Source organism: Arthroderma uncinatum (genome assembly GCF_011692745.1).
Source record: "Arthroderma uncinatum strain CBS 119779 chromosome Unknown scaffold1, whole genome shotgun sequence".
In the NCBI taxonomy this organism is placed as follows: Eukaryota; Fungi; Ascomycota; class Eurotiomycetes; order Onygenales; family Arthrodermataceae; genus Arthroderma; species Arthroderma uncinatum.
In genome coordinates this window covers 4,220,866-4,242,472 of record NW_022983863.1, presented here as the reverse complement: position 1 = coordinate 4,242,472, position 21,607 = coordinate 4,220,866, and the positions used below count along the sequence as shown (strand labels likewise).

The window sequence follows — 21,607 nt, the reverse complement described above, 5'->3', positions numbered from 1 at the left end:
AGCTAATTTATTTCCTACGTAGTTAGCTAGTAGTGGATACTAAATAAACCATATTAACTAGCCCCTGGCAACTTTTTCGCAGCTAGTAGCAACACCATCGCCATTTTTATACAGGTACGGACATGGGTAACAATATTTCATTAACGAATGGGGAAATAAGAAGAATATTAAGTTTAAATACAACACAGTATTAATATGAACAATACTAACTCGAATCCGAAACAAATGATTCCATACTTGAATTTTACCCATAGGCACATCCCTTTGCTTTACGCACTGGAATTGAATTTGGTGTCGTGAGAGGCCTACGCCATAATCCCTCTTAGCAAGGCATCAAATTGCTTATCGAAGACATCGATATTTGGCACTTGTTTCTGGTATCCCTCCTTTGATGATTTCTCCTTGATAACGGCTTGGATGCCTTCCTTCACTTGGAGAACTCGCTGGGCCACACGCTGAGCGATCATGGGCCCGCCAGGAACTGCCTTAATATAGTGTGTCTTTAAATATTCGATTAGTGCCAGCTGTAATAGCCATATGGGGAATGTTTTATTACCTTGGTAGAAACAGCGTTCAAGGCGTTAGTGAGGGTTTCCCTCTTCCTCCTCCTTCTTCGTGAAATTTTGCATTCCTTTCAGATTTTCCTGACATTTGTGAACCTCGCCGCAGATGGTGTTGATGGATCCGGCTATGGATAGTAGCTCAGTCATGCCTCCTGGAGACCTCGCGATTCTCCCTGCAATATTTTCGATGGAGTCCGTAGTGGCATCAAGGCTAGTGAAGGCATCCGCTACGGAAGCGAACGTTGCAGCCAAGGAGTAGGATGCAAAGCCTGCAACCAGGAGGATAATGTATTTCGTAAAGAGCATGATGACAGGGATAGAGATCGCGATACGGAGTACAGAGTACAAGAAGGAGTTAATGAGTTATTTCTGAGGTGAGCTCCTGTAGAAAAATATTAATGATGAGGGAATACTAGGGCATCTATATACCCAGCAGGCATCGGCCTTACCCAAATTAGTGGGCGCCGATTTCCGCCTAGTGAAGATGGACATGCCCAAAAGGTATCTTTCGTTGGTTGTTGATTTCCGCCTGACCGCAGATCTCAGCATCGATCATTTATTGTTGTTGATGTGGCTGCTCCCATAGTAGCGCTTGGGTTACACGGGCACATTTCAGGTGAACACCTAACTGGTTATTATCAAAAAAAAGTTCTTAAAATTGAGGCCAAAATATTTCCAACAATTCCCGAGGATAAGCCCAAGAATAGAGTGTCGAGGTCTAGTCTAAAGGAGTTTTGCAAGCGGGGGCTAATTTTATATAAATAGCGAACTAGATTGTTTATGAAATATGGTGTATGAAGATAGAACTTTACGCTATATAGCGGATATGCGGGCTATATCTAAGCTGTTTAGCATGTCACCTTCCATATAAATCTTATGTTTTCCTCCAAACCCGTGTTACCTCAGTGAGCATACGTATCACTCAACTTGCGCGGTTACCGTACTCTATATCAACATCACCGATAATAATGCTCCATATGAGCTACCAAATAAGGACATAGGGTCGTCCATACAACATACCTTATTGTGACGAATGTGACTGTGCTGCACCCAGTCGACTAACCAGAGATCTCCGCCACTCCGACACGCTAACACTCGCTCAATCAGCCAAAACTCGCTATTCGCAGCTTAGGGGCCAACAGCCTGGCGATGCTCTGCATGGAGATCACCAACAGGGGCGAATCTGCGGTCCGAGCTCCCGGGTGCCGAGGGGGGAAGTTAACTCTAATTTAAGCCACTTTAACTAAACAGCGAATTACAGAGGATGCAGGGGGACAAAATCCGCATTTCTACAAAATTACATATTGACACGCAGGAATGGAATTATTACGTTAGTTAGTTGTTACTCAACATTTCTTCCGCGATATTTATAACCAGATTGAGCAAACGTAAGTAGGCCACCTCAGCCCTATAAAGTTTAGGTTGTGTCGGATATGGTATCACGTGACTGCATCTTTCCCCTGGCATATCCACTAATAAGGTAGCTTATATAGAATTAGCCCTTTCTCATAGATATATATGGAGCTTTAAAATGGCCTGAGAGCCTGAATATATCATCGTTCATCTCATTATGCCCATTGTGTGTACGGAGTAGTGTTCCAGGTTTTACAGCATCGTGTTGCTGTTCCGCTGTACCAACACGAAAGGAGGAGGTTAAGCATCAAGAGACAACATTACCTGGAATGCATGGTGGTTAAACAGGATAATTAATTAGCCGAAATAATTAGAGCAGCCATGGATCTTTAAGCAACTGTTTTGCGGTGCTACGTTCCTCTGGCAACCACTTAAGCATTGACCCCATAAACTGAAGAAATGAGTCTCTCTCCTTCCCAGATAGTCGCTTTTCTAGGCTCTCTAGAGAGACTGATGGTATGACCGCATCTTCATGGGCAATCCAGCCACCTGCATGCGTGTCAGTACCAAAACTGCGGTCAGACTATCCAATATCAAGGGAGAAGGCAGGGTATTTACCACTTGGGTCGAAATACTGCGCAGTTGTCTCACTTCGTCTGACAAATTCGCTTGATGGCCGCCCAATCAAGACGACTACAAGTGCCAGATGCTTGAATGGGTCGTGGCCACCTTTAGCGTCAAATATGTTCCCAAATAGATGTTCTCCTTCAAAGAGATCCCAGATCTCGTGGGCTATCAGCATGGCAATACAACATGACAGCTACACGAGCGTAGTACGTACCAAACCCGCCAGGTTCCAAATATCAACAGCACTCCCCCACGGCATTTCAAATATGATCTCTGGTGCTCTATAAATTGTCGGTTGGACAAGTGGGCTGGACTCATGTGTTTTTCCAATTCGTGCTTCGCCAAAGTCACACAGAACTGGAAGACCGTAACCTTTGCCTCCAACGGGTGGTAAAAATTTCCGGCTCTCGTACACGATACGTGACTCATTAATCTTCTTCCGCGGACTGGGATTCTTGACTTCTGCGTTCGCAAAATCCGCCGGCGCGGTGGTGTCCTCCAAACTGAGCATCAGATTATCGGTCTTCAAATCTAGTTCTAGTTAGTAATGAGTCTGCAATATGATTCAAAGTATGGCTAAGTACCAGCATGAATTATCTCGGCTTCCGTATGAAAAAAGTCAAGGGCTGACAAAAGTCGTCTGACGGTCATTTTCAGGAGCGGCAGGTCAAACGGTCGCGAATTGAGTCCCATCATTTCAAGAAGAGACATGCGCATTGGCTGTAGAACTAACAATGTTTGCCAACAGGCCCTTTAAGATCAAAGGAATCATAAAACTGCCTGATAAGTGATTGGCCTGGATGGGCGGAATGGATGTTTGCAAGATGTTTATAGATCTTGATTTCACGATCGGTTGCCGTGGGAAAGTTCGGCAGTGATGTAGATACCTTTAGTACACTGTACTTGCTATCCCTGAAAAAAATAATTCGTTAAGGAACAACTTCTTAGACTCATAATAAGAGTACGCACTGAAGATCCCAGCATAGCCAGCTTGTCGAATACGCCCCATATCCAATTTTGCCCGCAACCCGGTACCTGGATTTGTATATATCTCCAATGTTGACTGGATAATAATGTTCAGGCTTATAGTGAGGCAACGTCTCCTCCTCCATGGGTATTTCTCGTGCCAGAGTATTAAATGATTGAGCTTTTGTTAAGGATGACGGCCTTTGCCAAAGCACATTTCTCCAAATACTGAAGCGGAAGGCCATGTTCCTGTCACAAGATTAACTAACGGCATAGTTGAACGTGGGAACAAGAAATAAGGGAGGACCTCTGTATTATCGTGAGACTATGGAAGAGGAGCTTATGCTAGACTTGATCAATTACGCATGTTGAGAAGAGCTAACCTAGCCGAACGACGAGGTGATGTTATCACGTGATACAGGAGTAAACGCACTTATCCCACGAAACAAAACATATAATACACATTTATTAATCATTAGTTAGTAATATTATTGGTTAATACTTTAAAGGTAACGATCTGATTGGAGACGTGACACTAAACAAATACGCAGCCAAACGAGTTTTGTTTTGTCTCCATGCATCTACTCTGCTTACTCTATTTGGCTAGACCCATGAAGTGGAAGAGTTAATCTCGACTGCAAACATTCCCGAGCCTACAGCCGTAACCATTCTTCACTCTGACTGCGCAAGGGGTTTACTGAGGTACCCAGCCTTTACGGAGTACCCCCTTCAAAATTCCCTTGACTGGTGGCGTACGATTATTAAAACAGCCCTGGCGCTTCTCTTGGCCCCTCAAAATTGGGAACGCCTTGGAAGTTTAAGCTGCGGAAGCTTTTGAAGCGGACATACTGGTGGGCGGTCAGATTAGGAACCTGACCGACTGAATAACAATGCATTCCATTACATCCAATTATGGAGGCCATTTAACAATAATTCGAAGCTGGTTTAGTAAGCCACGGGAGAGTTTCACTGCCTTTGTGCTTCTCGTCATCATGATGTGCTGCGATCCTCATCAAGCCAGGAGTACTAGCCAGTGGAGAATCGGTGTGCACTTGAATAGTCCTCATATCCTACCTCTTGATTACATATGGAGTACAAGCTACATCCATAGCCTGCTACCTTTTCGACTCACACCCAAACAAATATATCCCATTATCAGTTCCGTTTGAAGGCGTACACTCAGTATTAGCTACGATGAAGGCGATTATCGATAAGGAAAGCACACCCGGCGAGGCCATTACCCAAGGTCAGCCAATGGGCGGTGCTAGAACTGGACCTGACTTCGAACCAATCGCCATTGTAGGCGTTGCAATGCGATTGCCTGGTGGTGTCCGTTCTACCGACGCCTTCTGGGACTTTCTGGTACAGCGACGTGATGGCAACTGCGAGGTCCCTGACACACGTTACAATATCGAAGGGTTCTATCATCCCTCCCAGCCCCACTATGTCAAGACCAAACATGGCTACTTCCTTGAAGAGGACCCTGCAATGTTCGATGCTGAATTTTTTGGCATCGCTGGTTCTGATGCAGAACGACTTGACCCTCAGCAAAGGCTACTATTGGAGGTTGTGTGGGAATGTCTTGAGAACGCAGGGGAATCTAAATGGCGAGGGGAGAACATTGGATGCTATGTCGGTGTTTTTGGAGGAGACTGGTTAGAGATTCGATCTATGGATAAAGATGACCATAACCGCTATGATATCATTGGGACTGGTGACTTTTCCTTGTCTAACCACATCTCCTATAGATTCGACCTCCGGGGACCAAGGTACGTGAGAATGCTTGGTTTTTGGTAGCACGGAGCGATTCTTTGAATCTGAGCTAAACTGGTAGCAATATAGTATGACTATCGAGACAGGCTGCTCCGCTTCTATGGTCGGTTTACATGAAGCATGTCAGGCTCTTTATCTGAAAAGTTGCTCAGCAGCCATCGTAGGCGGAACAAACCTTATTTTGGGCCCGGACATGACAACAAAGATGAGTGACAACATGGTCCTCTCCCCCGAAGGTGTTTGCCACACGTTTGATGAAAAGGCGAATGGATATGGCCGTGGTGAGGCGGTAAACGCTATCTACATAAAGCGCCTCAGCGATGCCCTAAGGAATGGGGACCCAATTCGAGCAGTTATTCGTTCAACTGCGGCAAATTTTGACGGCGCTACCACGGCTATCACTAATCCATGCCCATTGTCGCAAGAAGCCCTGATCCGAAGTGCCTACAGACGCGCTGGAATTCAAAATATCTTCGAAACTGGATTTTTTGAATGCCACGGAACAGCCACCCAAGTCGGAGATATAACGGAAACGACGGTCATAGCAAAGCTTTGCCATGGCCATGATGCGATTATTGGAGCAGTAAGTACTAGGCAATCGTCATTCACTGTTCTAGCTTGGAGTCGCTAATCCGCACCCGTGAATAGGTAAAGCCAAATGTAGGCCATTCGGAAGGGGCATCTGGTTTAACTAGCGTTATCAAAGCTGTTCTAGCACTAGAAAGAAGAACCATCCCTCCAAATGCCCATTTTGAGACACCTAATCCCAATCTTCCATTAAAAGAGGGTAATTTGACGGTTCCGGTTGCTGCAACCCCATGGCCAGAGAACAGAGCAGAACGAGTCAGTGTCAACTCCTTTGGTATCCTAGGGTCAAATGCCCATGCCGTTCTTGAATCAGCTTCTTCGTTGCTGCCTAGTTCTCAGACTGAACCCCGCGCCCTCTACAGAAACAGTCCTCACCTACTTGTCATATCCGCTCAAAGTGCAGAGAGTCTACAGAGCCGGTCTCGTCAAATTCTTGACTATGTCAAAGAGCATCCATCCAAACTCCAGGACTTAGCCTATACCTTAGCTTTACGACGTCAACATCTTTCTCACAGAGCCTTCGCAATAGTAAAGTCCAATCAGCTAGTAAACGAGTGGGTAATACAAAGTAGCCAAGTTGAAACAAGGCAGCTAGTATTCATTTTCACAGGTCAAGGCGCCCAGTGGCCTGGGATGGGACGCGACCTAATTGAGCATTTTGAAGGGTTCCGAAATGATATCCTGGAAATGGGCAGTGTGTTGGAAAAACATCCTGCAGGCCCAGACTGGTGTTTGGAAGGTTAGTGACTGAGCATATTCTTACTTATAATTCATACGCCACTTTACTAAACATGGTGTTTAGAGGAGCTTTTGAAGACTGGTAACGAGTCTCGGGTTTATGAAGCAGCATTGTCGCAGCCCCTTTGCACTGCGTTACAGATAGGTATTGTGAATACTCTCCGGCGATGGGGCCTCAGTCCTTCAGCCGTAATAGGCCATTCTAGCGGTGAGATTGCCGCTGCATATGCTGCTGGTGGTATTACCATGGAAGAAGCCATTCTCGTTGCATACCATCGTGGGCTGGCCATCAATCCAATGCAGGGTACTGGATCGATGGTAGCTATTGGGCTAGGTTGCGACGATATTAAACCCTACCTTCAGAACTCAGTGTCTATTGCTTGTGAGAACAGTCCTAGGAGTGTTACTCTGTCTGGAACTTCCGAAGACATTGACCAAGTCATATCAAAAATACAAGAAGACAACCCCGAAACCTATTGTCGGCGGTTACGCGTCTCAGTTCCCTACCATTCCTGTAAGCCTCCCCCCAATACTATTTTTATGCATGACATGAAATGTTAAAACGTTTTCTAGCATTGATGCATCAAGTCGGGGGTTCCTACGAGACAGCTCTAGCGCCATACGTGGGGCAGATAAAGCAAAATTCAGACATGCTGCCGTTCTTCTCTACGGTTACATCGACAGTCTTAACTGAACCACATGCCCTGGATGCAAGTTACTGGCGGAATAACTTGGAAAAGCCAGTCTTGTTCTCAAAAGGTGTGTCGGCTGTTCTGAAAGAGGTAGGCAAGGGTAGTGTTGCTTTTATGGAAGTTGGACCCCATAGCGCTCTTTCAGGCCCGCTGAGACAGATATTTGAACATACACCTAACAAGGGCGATGCGGTGTATATTCCAACCATCACCCGGGTCGACAACCCCGATTCTCACGACTCCCGATCTCAGCTTCTTGCAAGCGTGGGAGCTGCATATTCTAACGGGTTTCGTGTAGACCTAGAGCGTGTTATCGAAAGTGGGAGTGTTTTGACAGATCTTCCGCCGTATCCGTGGAAACATGAGCTGAGATACTGGCGAGAAAGTCGGCTCATCGATCAATGGCGGATGCGGGGTGACCAACGTCATGAGCTACTTGGTGCGCGTACCTCTAGCTCCCCTGACCTAGAGCCTTCATGGAGAAATATGCTCTCCTTGGAAAGCGTACCATGGGTAGAAGAGCATGTCCTCGGAAACCAGATAATCTTCCCTGGCGCTGGTTATATAGCTATGGCAGGGGAGGCTGTGAAGCAGTTGCACCCTGGTACGACAGGCTACTCTATTAGGAATCTAATATTCAAAACCGCCATGGTGCTTCAAGAACGACAGAAATTGGAAGTCATTACAACTCTCCACGTCATGAGATATAATGATACCATGGATTCAGAATGGTATGCATTTACAATCATGGCCCACGATGGCGCCACCTGGATAAAGCACTGTCATGGCGATGTGCGGCCCAATTATGACTACCCTCCGGTACCAGCGAAGATTACCTCCCATCCTCGACAAGTAAGGTCTGATAAATGGTATCAGACATTGGCAAAACGGCGTATAGTGTATGGCGAACGATTTCGGGGAATGAAGGATATCACTGCCCATCCTACCCAGCGTGTGGCAGCAGCAACGGTAACCGATGACCCAAAGTTGCACTCGAGCCGGTACACGTTACACCCAACCGCAATTGATCAGTGTCTTCAAGCCGTAAGTGTGGCATGGGCACATGGCCTTTCACGTCGTCTTGAAGGGATGGGTATTCCAGCTGCGATTGAACAACTATATGTGGGTGGTACAGAGCCCAAAATGACTCTTGGTGTCGAGGTAGCGGACGCTGGAAAGGGAAAACAGCTGGGCGACGCTGTCTTGATGGGAGATGATGATGAAGTCTTTTTCTCCATGCGACAGGCACTATTCGTCTCTATTGATGAGAACCTCTCCAGCGATACCCCACGCGCCCCGCTAGCTTCATACACAGCGTGGAAGCCGGACATCGACTTTCTTCCCCCAACGGCCCTGCTACGGCGTATGCCACCACCGCCAGAAGGGTTTAAGCAAGCACTAGAGGCTGGTGACATTGCGAGTTTATGTGCAATCATTAACCTAGCCGAAAAACTGACGAATGTTCAACCCGCAACACCCCAGATGGTCAAATACAAAGAGTGGATAATTCGGAAGTACACCCAAATACGTCAAGGTCTTGCGAACACGCCACCAGAGGTAGATGAATATCTACGATTAGACGCGGACGGTAGAACAGCCTTTGACCACCGTCTAGCCCTCATTTACGAGGAATGTCCTATTTCTAAACTTGCTATTGATATGATACGGGTGATTACACATAACTGTGTGGACTTTGCCTTTGACACCATGTCACCCTTGGGAACCTTAATGGATGGCGGTAAACTTGAGAGCTACTACGAAACATCGCTTGAGTTGTTCGACTTGACCTATTTCTTACCCATCCTGGGACACTCGAAGCCGAACCTACGAGTTCTTGAGATTGGGGCAGGTACCGGAGCTATGACTGCAGTGGCTCTGAAAAACCTGACCACTCCTGAAGGTAGCCCATTATATTCAACATATACCTTCACCGATATATCCCTTGGTTTTAGTCATCGGGCCACCCAGAAGTTTAGTAACTACGATAACGTAGAATATAAACTTCTGGATATTACCAAGTGTCCCCAGAAACAAGGATTTAGCCCTCACAGCTACGACTTGGTGATAGCCTCAAACGTAAGTAAGGGAATATAGACTTATATTGACACCTGTGGATGCTGATCTTGCATTCTAGGTCCTCCATGCCACTCCATCATTACATGAGGCGCTTAAAAACATACACCAACTACTCACGCCCCAGGGATGGCTCCTGCTTCACGAGTTGAACCCAGGTATGGACAGGAGCTCTCCTTACCAAATCTCTAATTCTTCCCTTGGAGGTTTATGCCTTGCTAATATTAATTCACCTATAGCCTCAATATCAATCGATGTTTGTATGGTGAGCACAAATTCTCCACACTATCCAGCCTCTGACTTGAGGACTATCCTGCCGTGGTAACTAACGATGATTGTAGGGGGTGCTTTCTGGTTGGTGGGTAGGTGAAAATGATGAAAGAATAGAGAAGCCCCATGTTTCTCCGGAGCGTTGGGATCGCGAGCTACATCTTGCCGGCTTTACTGGGAATGAAGCAAGCATCTATGACCTTGATGACTCAATTCGGTTAACTTTCATGATGCTTACAAGGCCTAGTCAGGAGCTGAAAGTTGCGAATGACATTTCCTCTAGCAACGTTAAGGGCATGGCTATGCCAGTCACATCTCCAGTATTCTCGAGCGCGGCCCAAGAGAACAAGCATGGTGAGGCCCATGCAACATCCAGTGCTATTTCAATTTTGACTGCTGGCGAGCCTAGCTGGTGGGCCTTAAATGTTGCTTCTGGCTTCTCCGACGAGGGATACAACGTTACTTGGGAAACAGTATCCAGCCACCCTCTACCTGGACAGTGTATCATCTCGCTACTAGACTTGCACAGCCCGTATCTTTACGGGATGGATGAAGAGAAGTACTGTGCCTTTCAACAATATATGGGAAAGCTGGATAACAATCAGCTTATCTGGGTCAGCCCATTGATGCAGATGCAGAACTCTATCATTAAATCAGATCCTCATTTTGGCATGAGCATTGGTTTTATAAGAACGCTTCGCCGAGAAAAGGGACAGGATATTGTGACAATCGAGCTAGACAAATTCGACAAGGGAACTTCAGCCACTCTTCTGCAACTGGCCAAAAAAATCTATCGCAGAGACATTCACTTGCAAGCCAACATATACGAGAACGAATATGCAGTTTGTAATAGTGTTGTCTATCTACCACGGCTTTATTGGGGCTCACCATCGGCCCTACTCCCGGCTCAGGGCCGCGATAGTGCGGCTCTCAAACTTGCAGTTGGTACCTATGGCTTAGCTGATACTCTACATTGGGCTTTCGATGACAACCAAGCCGAAGTAGAACTGGAGCCAAACGAGGTGCAAATTGATGTCAAGTTTAATGGGTTGAATTTCAGGGTAATTATAACTCGATACACTTACGATGGGAGTTACCCGATGAATGGAATTACTGAAGTGACTAACGTGAATGTAGGATATCATGATTATGTTAGGCGTGTTAGGGGATGCGAGTGAGCTAGGGCTGGAATGTAGCGGGATTGTCCGTCGTGTAGGCTCCGCAGTAAACAACTTCAAGCCTGGCGATAGAGTCTGCGCATGCTGGAATGGACTATTCCGGTCACAAGTCATTTGCCCTCAAGAGTTCTGCTTCCACGTTGAAGATGAACATGATCTCGAAGGGGCAGCAACATGGCTAAGTGCCTATGGAACCGCAATTTGGGCGCTCCAGGTTTTGGCAAATCTAAAAGAAGACGAAGTATGTTACCCCGTGCCCCATATTCTCATTCACCCGTTTTGTAGTGTTCAATTCGCTTATACCAAATATAGACCGTTCTGATCCACTCGGCCTGTGGTGCCGTTGGCCTCGCCTCGATTCGCATTTGCCAACACGCGCACGCCAAGGTATTTAGATGATAACCCTCCTTCTTTATATATACACATGATATGCCTTATATCAAAAACTGACGGGATTAGATATACGCAACTGTGGGGAGCGAGGAAAAGGCTCAATATCTCGTGGAAACATTCAGTATACCGCGGAATCAAATTTTCCATTCCAGAGATTCCAGCTTCCTGCCAGGCCTGATGCGTGAGACTAATGGACGAGGGGTTGATGTTGTTCTTAACTCCCTTGCAGGAAAGCTACTTCGTGTATCATGGGAATGCGTTGCCCCGTTTGGAAAAATGATCGAACTAGGCAAACGGGACATCTTATCCCATGCTACACTGGATATGTCCCCTTTTAAGAGGAATCGGGCCTTCTTTGCAGTGGAACTAAGAGACTTAATAACTACGGCCCCAGATCGAATTACGAAGTCTATAAAGTACGTGAAAAAGACCTAAATATAATACCTGGAGTACCTCTCCATAGTCTGGTTACTAACAAAAAGAAATTGATAGGTTTTTGTCTGCTCTCGATGCTGCAGTTAAGAATGGTTTGATTCAACCGATCCGGCCGACCAAGGTATTCTCAGCAAGTGAAGTTGTGGAAGCATTCCGTTACATGCAGAGCGGAACGCATATGGGCAAGATCGTGATCCGGATGCCAGAAGGTTCAGATGGGATAACTTGCCCTCCTAGTAGGCCAACTGTTAGATTCTCCTCTGATGCGTCCTACTTGTTAGTGGGCGGGCTTGGAGGCATTGGAAAGTCCGTTTCTACGTGGATGGTTGAGAATGGTGCCAGGCATATAACCTATCTCTCTCGCTCTGCCGGTCAATCCCTGGAGGATCGATCTTTCTTAGCCGAATTAAAAACTCAAGGCTGCAGCGCGACAGCGGTTGCTGGAAGCGTGGTTAATCTTGGTGACGTCAAGTTAGCAATCTCGCAGAGTACTAGGCCCCTTGCTGGCGTCATCCACATGAGTATGGTACTTCAGGTAAGGATTATCTCCTTTGATCCCGGTTTTGTTCAGCTAAAGCCGAACTTTTGACTAACAAATCATGAATTCAAAAGGATGAAATGTTTGAGAAAATGACCTACAATCAGTGGAAAACAGCTATCGCCCCCAAGGTGGAAGGGGCGTGGAACCTTCATCGCGCCCTCGAAGGAGAAACCCTTGACTTCTTTGTCGTCTTTGGATCGATCACGGGCGTCCTCGGAAATGTAGGGCAGGTGAACTATACTGCCGCGAACACATACCTTGATAGTTTCGCACACTATAGGCGTGATTTAGGGCTACCCTGCTCAGTCTTACATCTCGGTGCGGTAGGGGATGTTGGTATGGTGAGCCGCGATGACAAGGTCCTGCAGCGGCTTCGAGCTTCTGGGTATCAAACATTATCTGAGGACGAAGTGATGGAAGGGTTGACACTTTCTATTCGCCAGTCGAGTATTGACACTTCCTCAGTGCCGCAAATCTATAGTACAAATATAGGATTGAAAGGCCACAAACTGGTTTCGGATAGCCAATTTTCCTCCTTCCAGTCCTCGGAACGCCGTATTGCACTATATTACAACCTGAAATGCGATAGGGAAACCAAGGAAACAACAAAAAATGAACGCATTAAGGAGCTCCTTGCTGATATCGAGTCAAATCCGCCCATATTAGACGAGCCCAAGACGGAGCTAGCTCTCTGCAGAGAATTGGCTGCCCTTATAGCAGAGCGCATGGCAATGAAAGCCGACATGGATGATGAAAAGATGGCTAACATCGCCATTGATTCGCTTATGGCAATAGAGGTTAGAAGCACAGTTCGGCGCTATATGCATGTTGACATCGGGTTGGTCGAGATAACGAAGGCTGGCACAGTCAAGGGCCTGGCAAAATTGACCATTATTTACCTTAAGGCGAAGCATCAAAGGCCTCTAGACCAAGAGACCGCTGCGGATAGCCTCGACCTTAGTCTTGATTAACCAATTAAATAGTGTGTAGGGAGTTGCCTTACTGCATACTCCCTACATCCATACAGTTAGTTTAACTATCGCATTTCCAGTTTACTATGATATTCAACCAGGTCATTATCGGTATCAGAAATTAAGGGTATCATATCCTAGACACTTGCTCCCAGTCCCTATCATGAGACCTATATTCCTCCCATGTTGATCAATATCTTTCTTCTTCGTCCCAAAAAGGCAAGAGCCTTGTATACTAGTCACATGATCATAAATCACGTGTATAGATGTAGTTTCTATTACCTAATCAAAAAGATCAAAAACCTTGTATAGACACCACTCTGTGTACGGAGTACTCTTTTTATAGAAAAGAGCAGGCTTCAGACAGTGTTAACCCGGTACGGACGTTGTCCTCTGAAGCAAGGCGATGGCTGCCATGCCATCAATCCTAGTCCTACTGACAAGAACATCTTAGCACTTGCAGTCCTCCCTGCCGCATACAAAACCTGGGGTAGAGGGGCGGGGGGAAGGGAGTCGGTTTCAGGCCGAACCCCAACTGAACGGCAAGCAGCATATTCTCTCCAGCCGTGGATGCATCTTGTGAGCATTCTTTCTTTTCTCTCGGCCGCGTACGAAGTACTTCTTCCTGCTAGAGTTACGAAGTATGCATATCGGAATTCAGCCAGCTGGTGGCCTCGGGTTCCGTGAGGCCATGAATTGCTTGTAGCATCCGCTTTCGTGGTCATACATGAATTCGGCAGGTGAGTAATGGAAACTCAGCTTGACCCGAAGACTGACGATCAATTGGGTAGGATAGGGCAGAGTGGCCTGGCAAGGTGCTCAAGCCTCTTTCAAGCAAATGTCGTGGGCAACGATGAATTGAGTACTTGCACCGTACATATACATGGATTCAATAAACTGTGCGCCTACGGAGGATTCTTGGTATAGGAAATAGAAGGTCAGCTGCATGTACAACAGGGAGATTTAAGATTTTATGATCGGGTTCGGAGCATTTTGGCTGGTCCTTCGGGCCATGGGGGTTATATTCTCTACAGCCACTTAGAAAGTCGATGGGCAGAGATTTTAACAGAGACGTCCAGAGCAAAACGAGAGCCAAGGGTTGGCAAATGTGCTCTCAACGTCAAGCACTGGAAGGTTCTCGTGGCCACCGTGGAGCAGTGATTCGAAGTCGTTGGGCCGGTGGAGTCACAAGGAGATGTTGTCCTGGTCATCCAGGTTCCATCAGGTGATGGATAAAAATACACTCTCTAAAGGAGCCAGAGCTCTAGCCTGAACGAGCTGTTCCAGCCTTCCGGTGGTCAGTGTCCATATTCGCTCTCAAGGTAGGTAGCTGGGCCTGCGATGTTGCATTGTCGTCTACCGGCATGCTTGGGGGGGAACAGCCGTGGCTCACCAGTGCTAGCGCCTCACCTGGTACAGATGTCAGAGGAGTTACATAATAGGCATCGCCAGCAAAAGGACGACAGCGATGCCCACTTGCTGCTTTACGCTGGATATTCGCCCCGCAGGTGACCCTTGCGATACTCTTCGCCGCGCCGCGAGTGGCCGAGCTAGTGTCAGCTTGACGATGGGCCAATCCACTCACGATCGCCAGAAAACGCCTCTGACGAAAGGAAACTGGCTGCCCAGGACCGGATGTTGGGGGAAAGCAACAACAGCCCTCTCTTTCGCGCACACTGCGAATTGTGAGCAGCTTGGCTTTAAATGCGGCCTCACCTCGGGTCTCTTAATGCATCAGTACAGGGATCGACTTATTACCCTGCGAAGAAAGTAAAAAGGAATATTCGCCCATCAATGAATCAAAGGTCTCCGTTCTCCAACGTACTCGCTAGCTAGCCGCAGGAGCAACCCAGAGGGCCCAGGCCCTCCCTTCCCTGAAAAAAATAAAAATAAAAATAAAAAATAAAAAGGCGTGACAGACAGGGGCTTCCTTCGCCCTCCCAACTGGGACTAACAATTTCAGGAACATAGTTGCGGATACATAAGTGCTGGAACCGCTCCGTCCAAGGACTTCCCAGCATCGTCGGTATTTCCCCAAAGTCGTCACCTTCGAAGTCTTGTTTGTCATTTGTGACGCAGCTAAACAAACTTTACCTCCTTTCTGGCCGTCATCTTGTCTTGCAATTCGAGTATCATCATCCTTGCCTTCAAAACCCAAATGGCCTACTTATAACCCACTCCCTCTGCACACCTTAGTGGCGGGCAATTGCACAATTATCGACTCGCCATTTTCCAACCATTCTTCTCTGCACATATAACACCTCCCTATTTCCCTCGTTCGGTGGTCTAAATAGCAAGCACGATTTCTGCTAGACCCTACGTTATTCTAATCCGTCCAATTCCTTGCCAGGCTAGTTACCCAAGCTTTTCATGATGCCGGCATACCGCAGGCTTGACCTCAATCCCTCCAATTCGATATCAGCCCAAGACAATACCATGTACTCCGGCCGTGGCGGAGCAGGGAATTTTCACCCCCTCAAAAACAGCACAATAACCGCCACAAATTCAATAACAAGCGCGCGTACGCTCTCCTCCCGCCTCGGACTCAATCCACGACAATTGATCCCAGGCGGCCGCGGAGGGCTTGGCAACTTCCACAGCACCACCGAGTATGCGATCTTCAGCTTCGACGAAGAGCTTGAACAACAATTGAAACGAGAAAAGGAAGTTGCCCCCGTCTTCCATATCGGCCGAGGAGGAGCTGGCAATATGACTGCCGTCCCTGATGCTCCTATCGTGAACCTACCGAAGAAGCGGTGTGGGACTGTGAGCATCGGAAGCTCGTCAAGCGACAGCTCAAGCGGCGGAAAGGTCAAGGATTGGCCGCGACGGAATCTAGATTCATGGAGGGGGACGCTGAAAGGGATACCATCTTAGCCCTCAGCGGCATCGACTTACATACCCCCGCTGCCGCCCCTTGGCAACAGGGTCGACTCGACCCTTCCTTGACCTCTTTCAATCGCATTCATTCCAGCCGATTCGCCATCGTTGTACATCATAGCGCCGCTTGACTCATTATACTTTCCTTTTCGCTGTTCCTAATGACCGACACGAGATCCACGATCCACAACCTCGTCCACAAAAACAACTATATCCTCTTATACCGACGTATCGATCACTCGATGACACCGCAATTCACATAGGTGCTCCCCGCATACTCTATCCAAGGACGACCAACCCGCCAACTATCCTTTGCATATACTTAAAGCCTCTAACCAACCGCGCGATACATTATCCGCCGATGCAAAAATATTCCCCCGCCATCTTACTGAATAACATGCACCAACGATTTACACATCTCCCGGATGAACCAACTCACAAACACACACATACATACATACACAAATGCTTTACAGCACACTCCGCTCCCCCATTAAAAAAATACTCTGACTACCCGGCTAAGCATGTTTCGTGAGCGCTTTGGGAAAGATTAAAAAGCATCTATTATTATTTTTGGAATACAGACATTCGCTCCCCGACTGGCCCATTTGGGTACTCGGGGACGATCAATTAGATTTGAGCTCCTTTGGCTTTACCGCCGGTTCAACTTGTGTAATTGTAGAAGGCTGGCATAGTGGCCCAAATTCACCGTATACCTAATGACGCCCCAATCATGTCTATGCCGGGGTATATGCGTGATTTCATTACCCTACCTATCCCTGTCTTACTCTAGCGGGGCTGTGGCCTTAGGCAGGGACAACCACTGTCAACCAGGCTAGAACTCAAGCAAACGCAAAGAGACGAATTTCTAGCCATCTATTGTTATTGATACAGTAGGTAAAGGGGAGGTATCTTCGAAGAGCGAGACAATAAATAACAACACACTGGAATGCACCGAATATCCGGGCCTAAACGAACCGGAAGAGAGAACTGACGCAGGGATATCATTAAATTGAAAAATAAACTGCTCCAAAGGTGTCCCCAGCGGTTTCACGAAAACAAAAATAGGATCAGCATATCAAGTGAATTTCGTATGGATTATATCTGGGTTCTCATGCCAGTCATCAATGCTGACCCACATCTATCGGGTGAGAGAATAGCCGTCAGCAATTGCGTCGTTGCATTAATGGCCAACGGAGAAGACGACATACCTTTCTAAATGTACTTAATCCAGCCAAAATACTCCCGCCGATCCAGGTGCTGTACTTTCTCTCGGGAGGGGCAAAGATCTTAATCCTCATGTCCTTGACTGCTAATCGCTGCACTTCGTGAAGCAGTCTGTCCCCAAACCCTTTACATAACGTAGATCCGCCTGACAGGACTATGTTGGCGAATAGGGACTTTCGAAGATCCATGTCTGTCCTGTTAATGGCGTCTACGACAATTTGATGCACGCCGGGATATTCGAGACCAATTAATTCGGGGTCGAAGAGGATTTCGGGAGCACGGAATCGTTCAACGCCAATCTTTAACAAGTTAGTGAGATGCCCAACAGCGAAGACAACACACAGAGCAGGTGAGGAATTTACCTTCAGTTTATGTCCGTCTGGCAGCACGTATTCGGCCATTTTCGAATCCGCCTTTCCGCCATTCGTCGACCACTCTTTCTCTTCTTTTCGCGGATCCATCGCCACATATCCGGTCTTCTCTTTAATCATGCGCACCACCTCCTTCTCGGCACTAGTATGAAAGACGTATCCGCTCTTTCGCAAAAGCAACTGTAGATACTCCGTTACGTCACGACCGGCGACGTCTATTCTCCGTATACTACTAGGCATTGCAAACCCATCATACACAGGAACAGCATGAGATACACCGTCTCCAGAGTCCAATACAATTCCCGTTGTTCTTCCCGAAGCATACAGTGACAGCACAGCCTGGATCGACGTATATAACGCAGGAATATTGAATTGTTCGAATAGGATTTGTGCTGCGGTATCTCTGTTCGTTCGAGGGTTTAATGGCGGTTCCGTCAACAGCACCGGGTGTTCCTCGCTCAGCGTCTTCAATTCCCCTTCGTACACCCACTGCCATATTTTCTCCATGTCGTCCCAGTCCGTGACAATCCCGTGCTCAAGGGGGTATCTGATCTTTAGCAGTCCGCGTAGCTCTTGTGCTCTCTGTCCAATAAACACGTCTCCTTCCAACGCTCCGGCGAGTACTCGAGGGTGTTTTGGTCGGCCAACGAATGACGGGAAGTAGCATTTGGGGAGGTCCTCGCCCGCGAAGCCGGCGCGTATCGTACCACTGCCATTATCTAGAACTATCGGGGCATTGTGTAGAGCGGTGTCCGCCATGGTGGAGAGGGAGAGGGAGGTCGAGATCGAAGCTGTTCGCGCCTAGCGATTCGGTTGTTGGGCTTGACTCCGCGTCAGGGGATTTAGTCGATTGAGGGACCGTCGGCGGTTTCAGGAAGCAGAGGGGGTTTCTATCGCACTTTTAAGCCTAGGAAATGAATGTAAATGAAGCGAAATATGAAAAGCGAAGGACTCTATTCAGCTGTTCTTGGTGGTGTAGGTCAAGTTAATGAGTTAGGAGTAAACATTTCATTTTCTGTACAAGGGGAGCTTTGGCTTAGGGCTTCTTGGCTCAACGCCAGCGAGTTATCATCCACCGTCCATCTTCATATTACGAACTAGGTAAAGTAGACCTCTAAATATATGAAGAATGCACTCGTTTTAATAGATGTGTTTCATGATTTACTCCTTGGAAAAAATAGTAGATGGTAAATCGTATTCGCCCAGACATCCACTCAGATATTAGAAGATACAAGGAAATAGTGAATATTAGGGAAAGGGTCGTGTCCGTCGTAGATAAAGCAGTTTCCAGAAATTCTATCGAACCAATACCCATTTGCTCGCCTCCGAAACCCCTGAGCGCCGAAGACATCATAGAAGGCCGGTAATATGCTGCTATTAGTCTAGAAATCCAAGTTCATCCTCCATCACCCAGGCCAGTCCCTTGGGCTCCGCATCTGCATGTTTAGGAGGCCATGAATGAAGCCTTGCACGGAAGTCTTCTGCTTCACGAAGACCGCTGGCCAGGTTCCTACGGAGAGAGTTAGCGGTGCACTGCGGGAGGACAAGTAAATTCAGAGCGGTCGGAAACGTACCCTAGCTGGCCATGTACTACATAGTTGGCAGACGCCAGCTCCTTTGCCAGCTCGGCTTGGTGATTGCCCATCAAGTCAGGGTTGGGCACCACCATAAGAGGCAGACCAAATCGAAGAGCCTCGAGGATTGTTCCGGAGCCTTCAGCGTAGCCCAGAAGTCAGCTATTAGTTATTTCAGCCAAACGAGAGAGAGAGACTTACCTGCATGGCTGATGACAAGGCCCTCGGCGGTGTTTGTTTTCGAGTCTTCTTTGGCAGCACACATCTCGCCCTTCAGCCCATCGATATTGAAGTCGAACCCGGTCAGAGTCAGGCCATACTTGTTCAGCAGTTTGGTCTCATTGTCTTTCACAAACTCGTCAAAAAGACGGCCTCCATGCTGGCCATACTGGATGACTAGATGGGTGTAGTTGTGTGTCTGAAGCGCAGCCATAAAGTCTTCATGTAGGATCTCTCTGATCATAGGGTTAAAAGACGCAGTAGCACCGACAGTCACAAAACATAACTTCTTTGGACGGCCTTTAGGCTGCAAAGAGTGTACTTCTTCCTCTCTGTATGTCATCTTGATATAGAGCGTAGTATAAGTAGGATAAGGTGATGTTCAGCGGACTGTGGGTGATGGCATTTTCATCTCGACCAAGTGGCAGGCTAGGACAAAGAGCCAGAGGCTTTATACCTGCATGAACTGGCTCTGAAGCTGTCCCCTGGTTCAGTTCATCTTTCTTCCATCACTGTGACTTCATCGACTTCTTGATGAACCGCTGGACCCGGAAGAAGGATGTTCCGAGGCCTAAACTTCACCTTTCGCAAAGACAAGCAAAAAAGTTGAACATGAGAGATGGAGATGTGAGAGAGTCCGAGAAGACGCAACCAACAGCCTGCCACGCCTCTTATCTCTGCTTGTAGGTCTTCAATTGCTGCCGGCCATGGTTCCAGTTGCAAGATCTTTTACCCGATTAGCCTTGTCGTGCTCCAGGCAAGCTACACCGAGGCGCACCGCGTCACTGCATATTCAGCCACCATGCTCAACATTTAATCGACAGAGACGACAACCGTTCTCGGGTGCTCGTTCACGGCACCCTGAGGGCGATGAAGATGAGAATCATCCGAAAGGACTTGGGCTTGGGCTCGATCAGGCAGCGGAAAGGGAGCTCATGCAAGAAATCAACAACAACGTGCATGAAATCTCTCGGATGGTGCAAGGCGATTACCCAGAGCTACCACGTCTGAGAAATACCTATTGGGGTGAAGATGAAGACGACGAATTGATGCGGGTGACGGAGGATAACGACGAGGAGTTCCATAACGATGATATTACGTCTATGGCACATGCCGAACTCGAAGAACACCGTGAACACAGAGAATATGCGCGCATTATAGCATGGGATATGCCATCGTTGAGCGGTATGTTTATATTCCGTATACTGAGTTCTTAAATTCTACCAGAAGCGAGGCTAAGAACGTCCTTGATCCAGCTCTTGCAAAACCTTTCACCCTCCCACCAGAAACCCACATTCTCCGTTTCCGACAAACCACCTATCTAGGTGAAACCCATCCTGCAGAAACAAAAGTAGTAGTCGAGCTATGTTCCAAGGATCTCGCGCCAAAATACCTCACCGAAGAGCAAAGAATCACCCTTCTAAAGCTAGTTGGAACACGCTACAACCCCGATACCGATATCATTCACATGTCCTGTGAGAAATTCCCTACCCGTGCCCAGAACAAGAGATATCTCGGAGATTTGGTCGGCACACTCATCAAGGAAGCGAAGGAGGGCGATTCGTTCGCCGACATCCCATTGACTTTCAATCACCATAAGCCAAAGAAGAGATACGTGTTCCCAGAATCCTGGAAGGTGACCGAGGAGAACAAGAAGCAAATAGAGGCATCGCGGAATTGGGTTGACGATATATTGGCGGTTAAGGGGATTGTGGACGGGAACGAAGTTATTGCGCATGCCGCAAAGACGCAACCTGCTCTAAACTCGATAGATCCATTTGGCTCATCAGCGCAAACCGTACCAGTTAAGAGAGGGCAAAAAGGCCGTGGCCCCAAGGCGAGGCATTAAAGCTGTTTCATAATAGACGATGTTTGTGCTTTTGGCGGTGGGCAAATGCCCTTCCCTCCACGGGTTAGACTATGGGCTTGGAACGTACACTTTTCTGTGTATTGTATTTTATATCAACATGTACTACATTGAATTATTTTTTTTTCTTAATCAACAAATGTTCATATAAGCCTCTGGATCGGCTGGGACTTTTTTTTTTTTTTTTTTTTGCCATTGTTATAGGATGGAGTTGCGGATGCACCCTTGGAATAAAACAGTACATAGGAGGAAAAAAAAGCCCGCGCAGGGAAAACAAATAACATGTAGAAAAAGAACAAATTCTGATA

General features: G+C 47.3%; 7 protein-coding genes across 7 annotated transcripts; 3 read left to right on the top strand and 4 right to left on the bottom strand.

Annotated features, from left to right (window-relative positions):
• Nucleotides 1-581: 581 nt before the first annotated feature.
• Nucleotides 582-869, bottom strand: GIQ15_01287 (uncharacterized protein; the record flags this gene model as incomplete). The annotated part of the gene is made up of 1 exon (XM_033548704.1): nt 582-869. One exon carries the CDS (start codon nt 867-869, stop codon nt 582-584), a length of 288 nt encoding a protein of 95 aa, XP_033409655.1.
• Nucleotides 870-2,286: 1,417 nt separating this feature from the next.
• On the bottom strand, nt 2,287-3,260 carry GIQ15_01286 (CMGC/SRPK protein kinase; the record flags this gene model as incomplete). Its single annotated transcript, XM_033548703.1, has 4 exons — nt 2,287-2,465; nt 2,535-2,700; nt 2,758-3,074; nt 3,128-3,260. The coding sequence occupies 4 exons, from the start codon at nt 3,258-3,260 to the stop codon at nt 2,287-2,289; spliced, it is 795 nt and encodes a 264-aa protein (XP_033409654.1).
• Nucleotides 3,261-4,703: 1,443 nt separating this feature from the next.
• On the top strand, nt 4,704-13,161 carry GIQ15_01285 (uncharacterized protein; the record flags this gene model as incomplete). Its single annotated transcript, XM_033548702.1, has 13 exons — nt 4,704-5,278; nt 5,352-5,865; nt 5,931-6,609; nt 6,673-7,122; nt 7,182-9,376; nt 9,435-9,531; nt 9,613-9,638; nt 9,715-10,704; nt 10,781-11,062; nt 11,134-11,208; nt 11,281-11,630; nt 11,707-12,184; nt 12,262-13,161. The coding sequence occupies 13 exons, from the start codon at nt 4,704-4,706 to the stop codon at nt 13,159-13,161; spliced, it is 7,611 nt and encodes a 2,536-aa protein (XP_033409653.1).
• A 2,436-nt stretch (nt 13,162-15,597) lies between these two features.
• On the top strand, nt 15,598-16,038 carry GIQ15_01284 (uncharacterized protein; the record flags this gene model as incomplete). Its single annotated transcript, XM_033548701.1, has 1 exon — nt 15,598-16,038. One exon carries the CDS (start codon nt 15,598-15,600, stop codon nt 16,036-16,038), a length of 441 nt encoding a protein of 146 aa, XP_033409652.1.
• Nucleotides 16,039-17,119: 1,081 nt separating this feature from the next.
• On the bottom strand, nt 17,120-18,398 carry GIQ15_01283 (alpha-centractin; the record flags this gene model as incomplete). The annotated part of the gene is made up of 3 exons (XM_033548700.1): nt 17,120-17,182; nt 17,253-17,567; nt 17,631-18,398. 3 exons carry the CDS (start codon nt 18,396-18,398, stop codon nt 17,120-17,122), a joined length of 1,146 nt encoding a protein of 381 aa, XP_033409651.1.
• A 618-nt stretch (nt 18,399-19,016) lies between these two features.
• Nucleotides 19,017-19,775, bottom strand: GIQ15_01282 (UDP-N-acetylglucosamine transferase subunit alg13; the record flags this gene model as incomplete). Its single annotated transcript, XM_033548699.1, has 3 exons — nt 19,017-19,149; nt 19,214-19,352; nt 19,415-19,775. 3 exons carry the CDS (start codon nt 19,773-19,775, stop codon nt 19,017-19,019), a joined length of 633 nt encoding a protein of 210 aa, XP_033409650.1.
• Nucleotides 19,776-19,966: 191 nt separating this feature from the next.
• GIQ15_01281 (mitochondrial 37S ribosome protein domain-containing protein) lies at nt 19,967-21,281 on the top strand (the record flags this gene model as incomplete). The annotated part of the gene is made up of 3 exons (XM_033548698.1): nt 19,967-20,115; nt 20,190-20,617; nt 20,689-21,281. 3 exons carry the CDS (start codon nt 19,967-19,969, stop codon nt 21,279-21,281), a joined length of 1,170 nt encoding a protein of 389 aa, XP_033409649.1.
• Between the last annotated feature and the right edge of the window lie 326 nt (nt 21,282-21,607).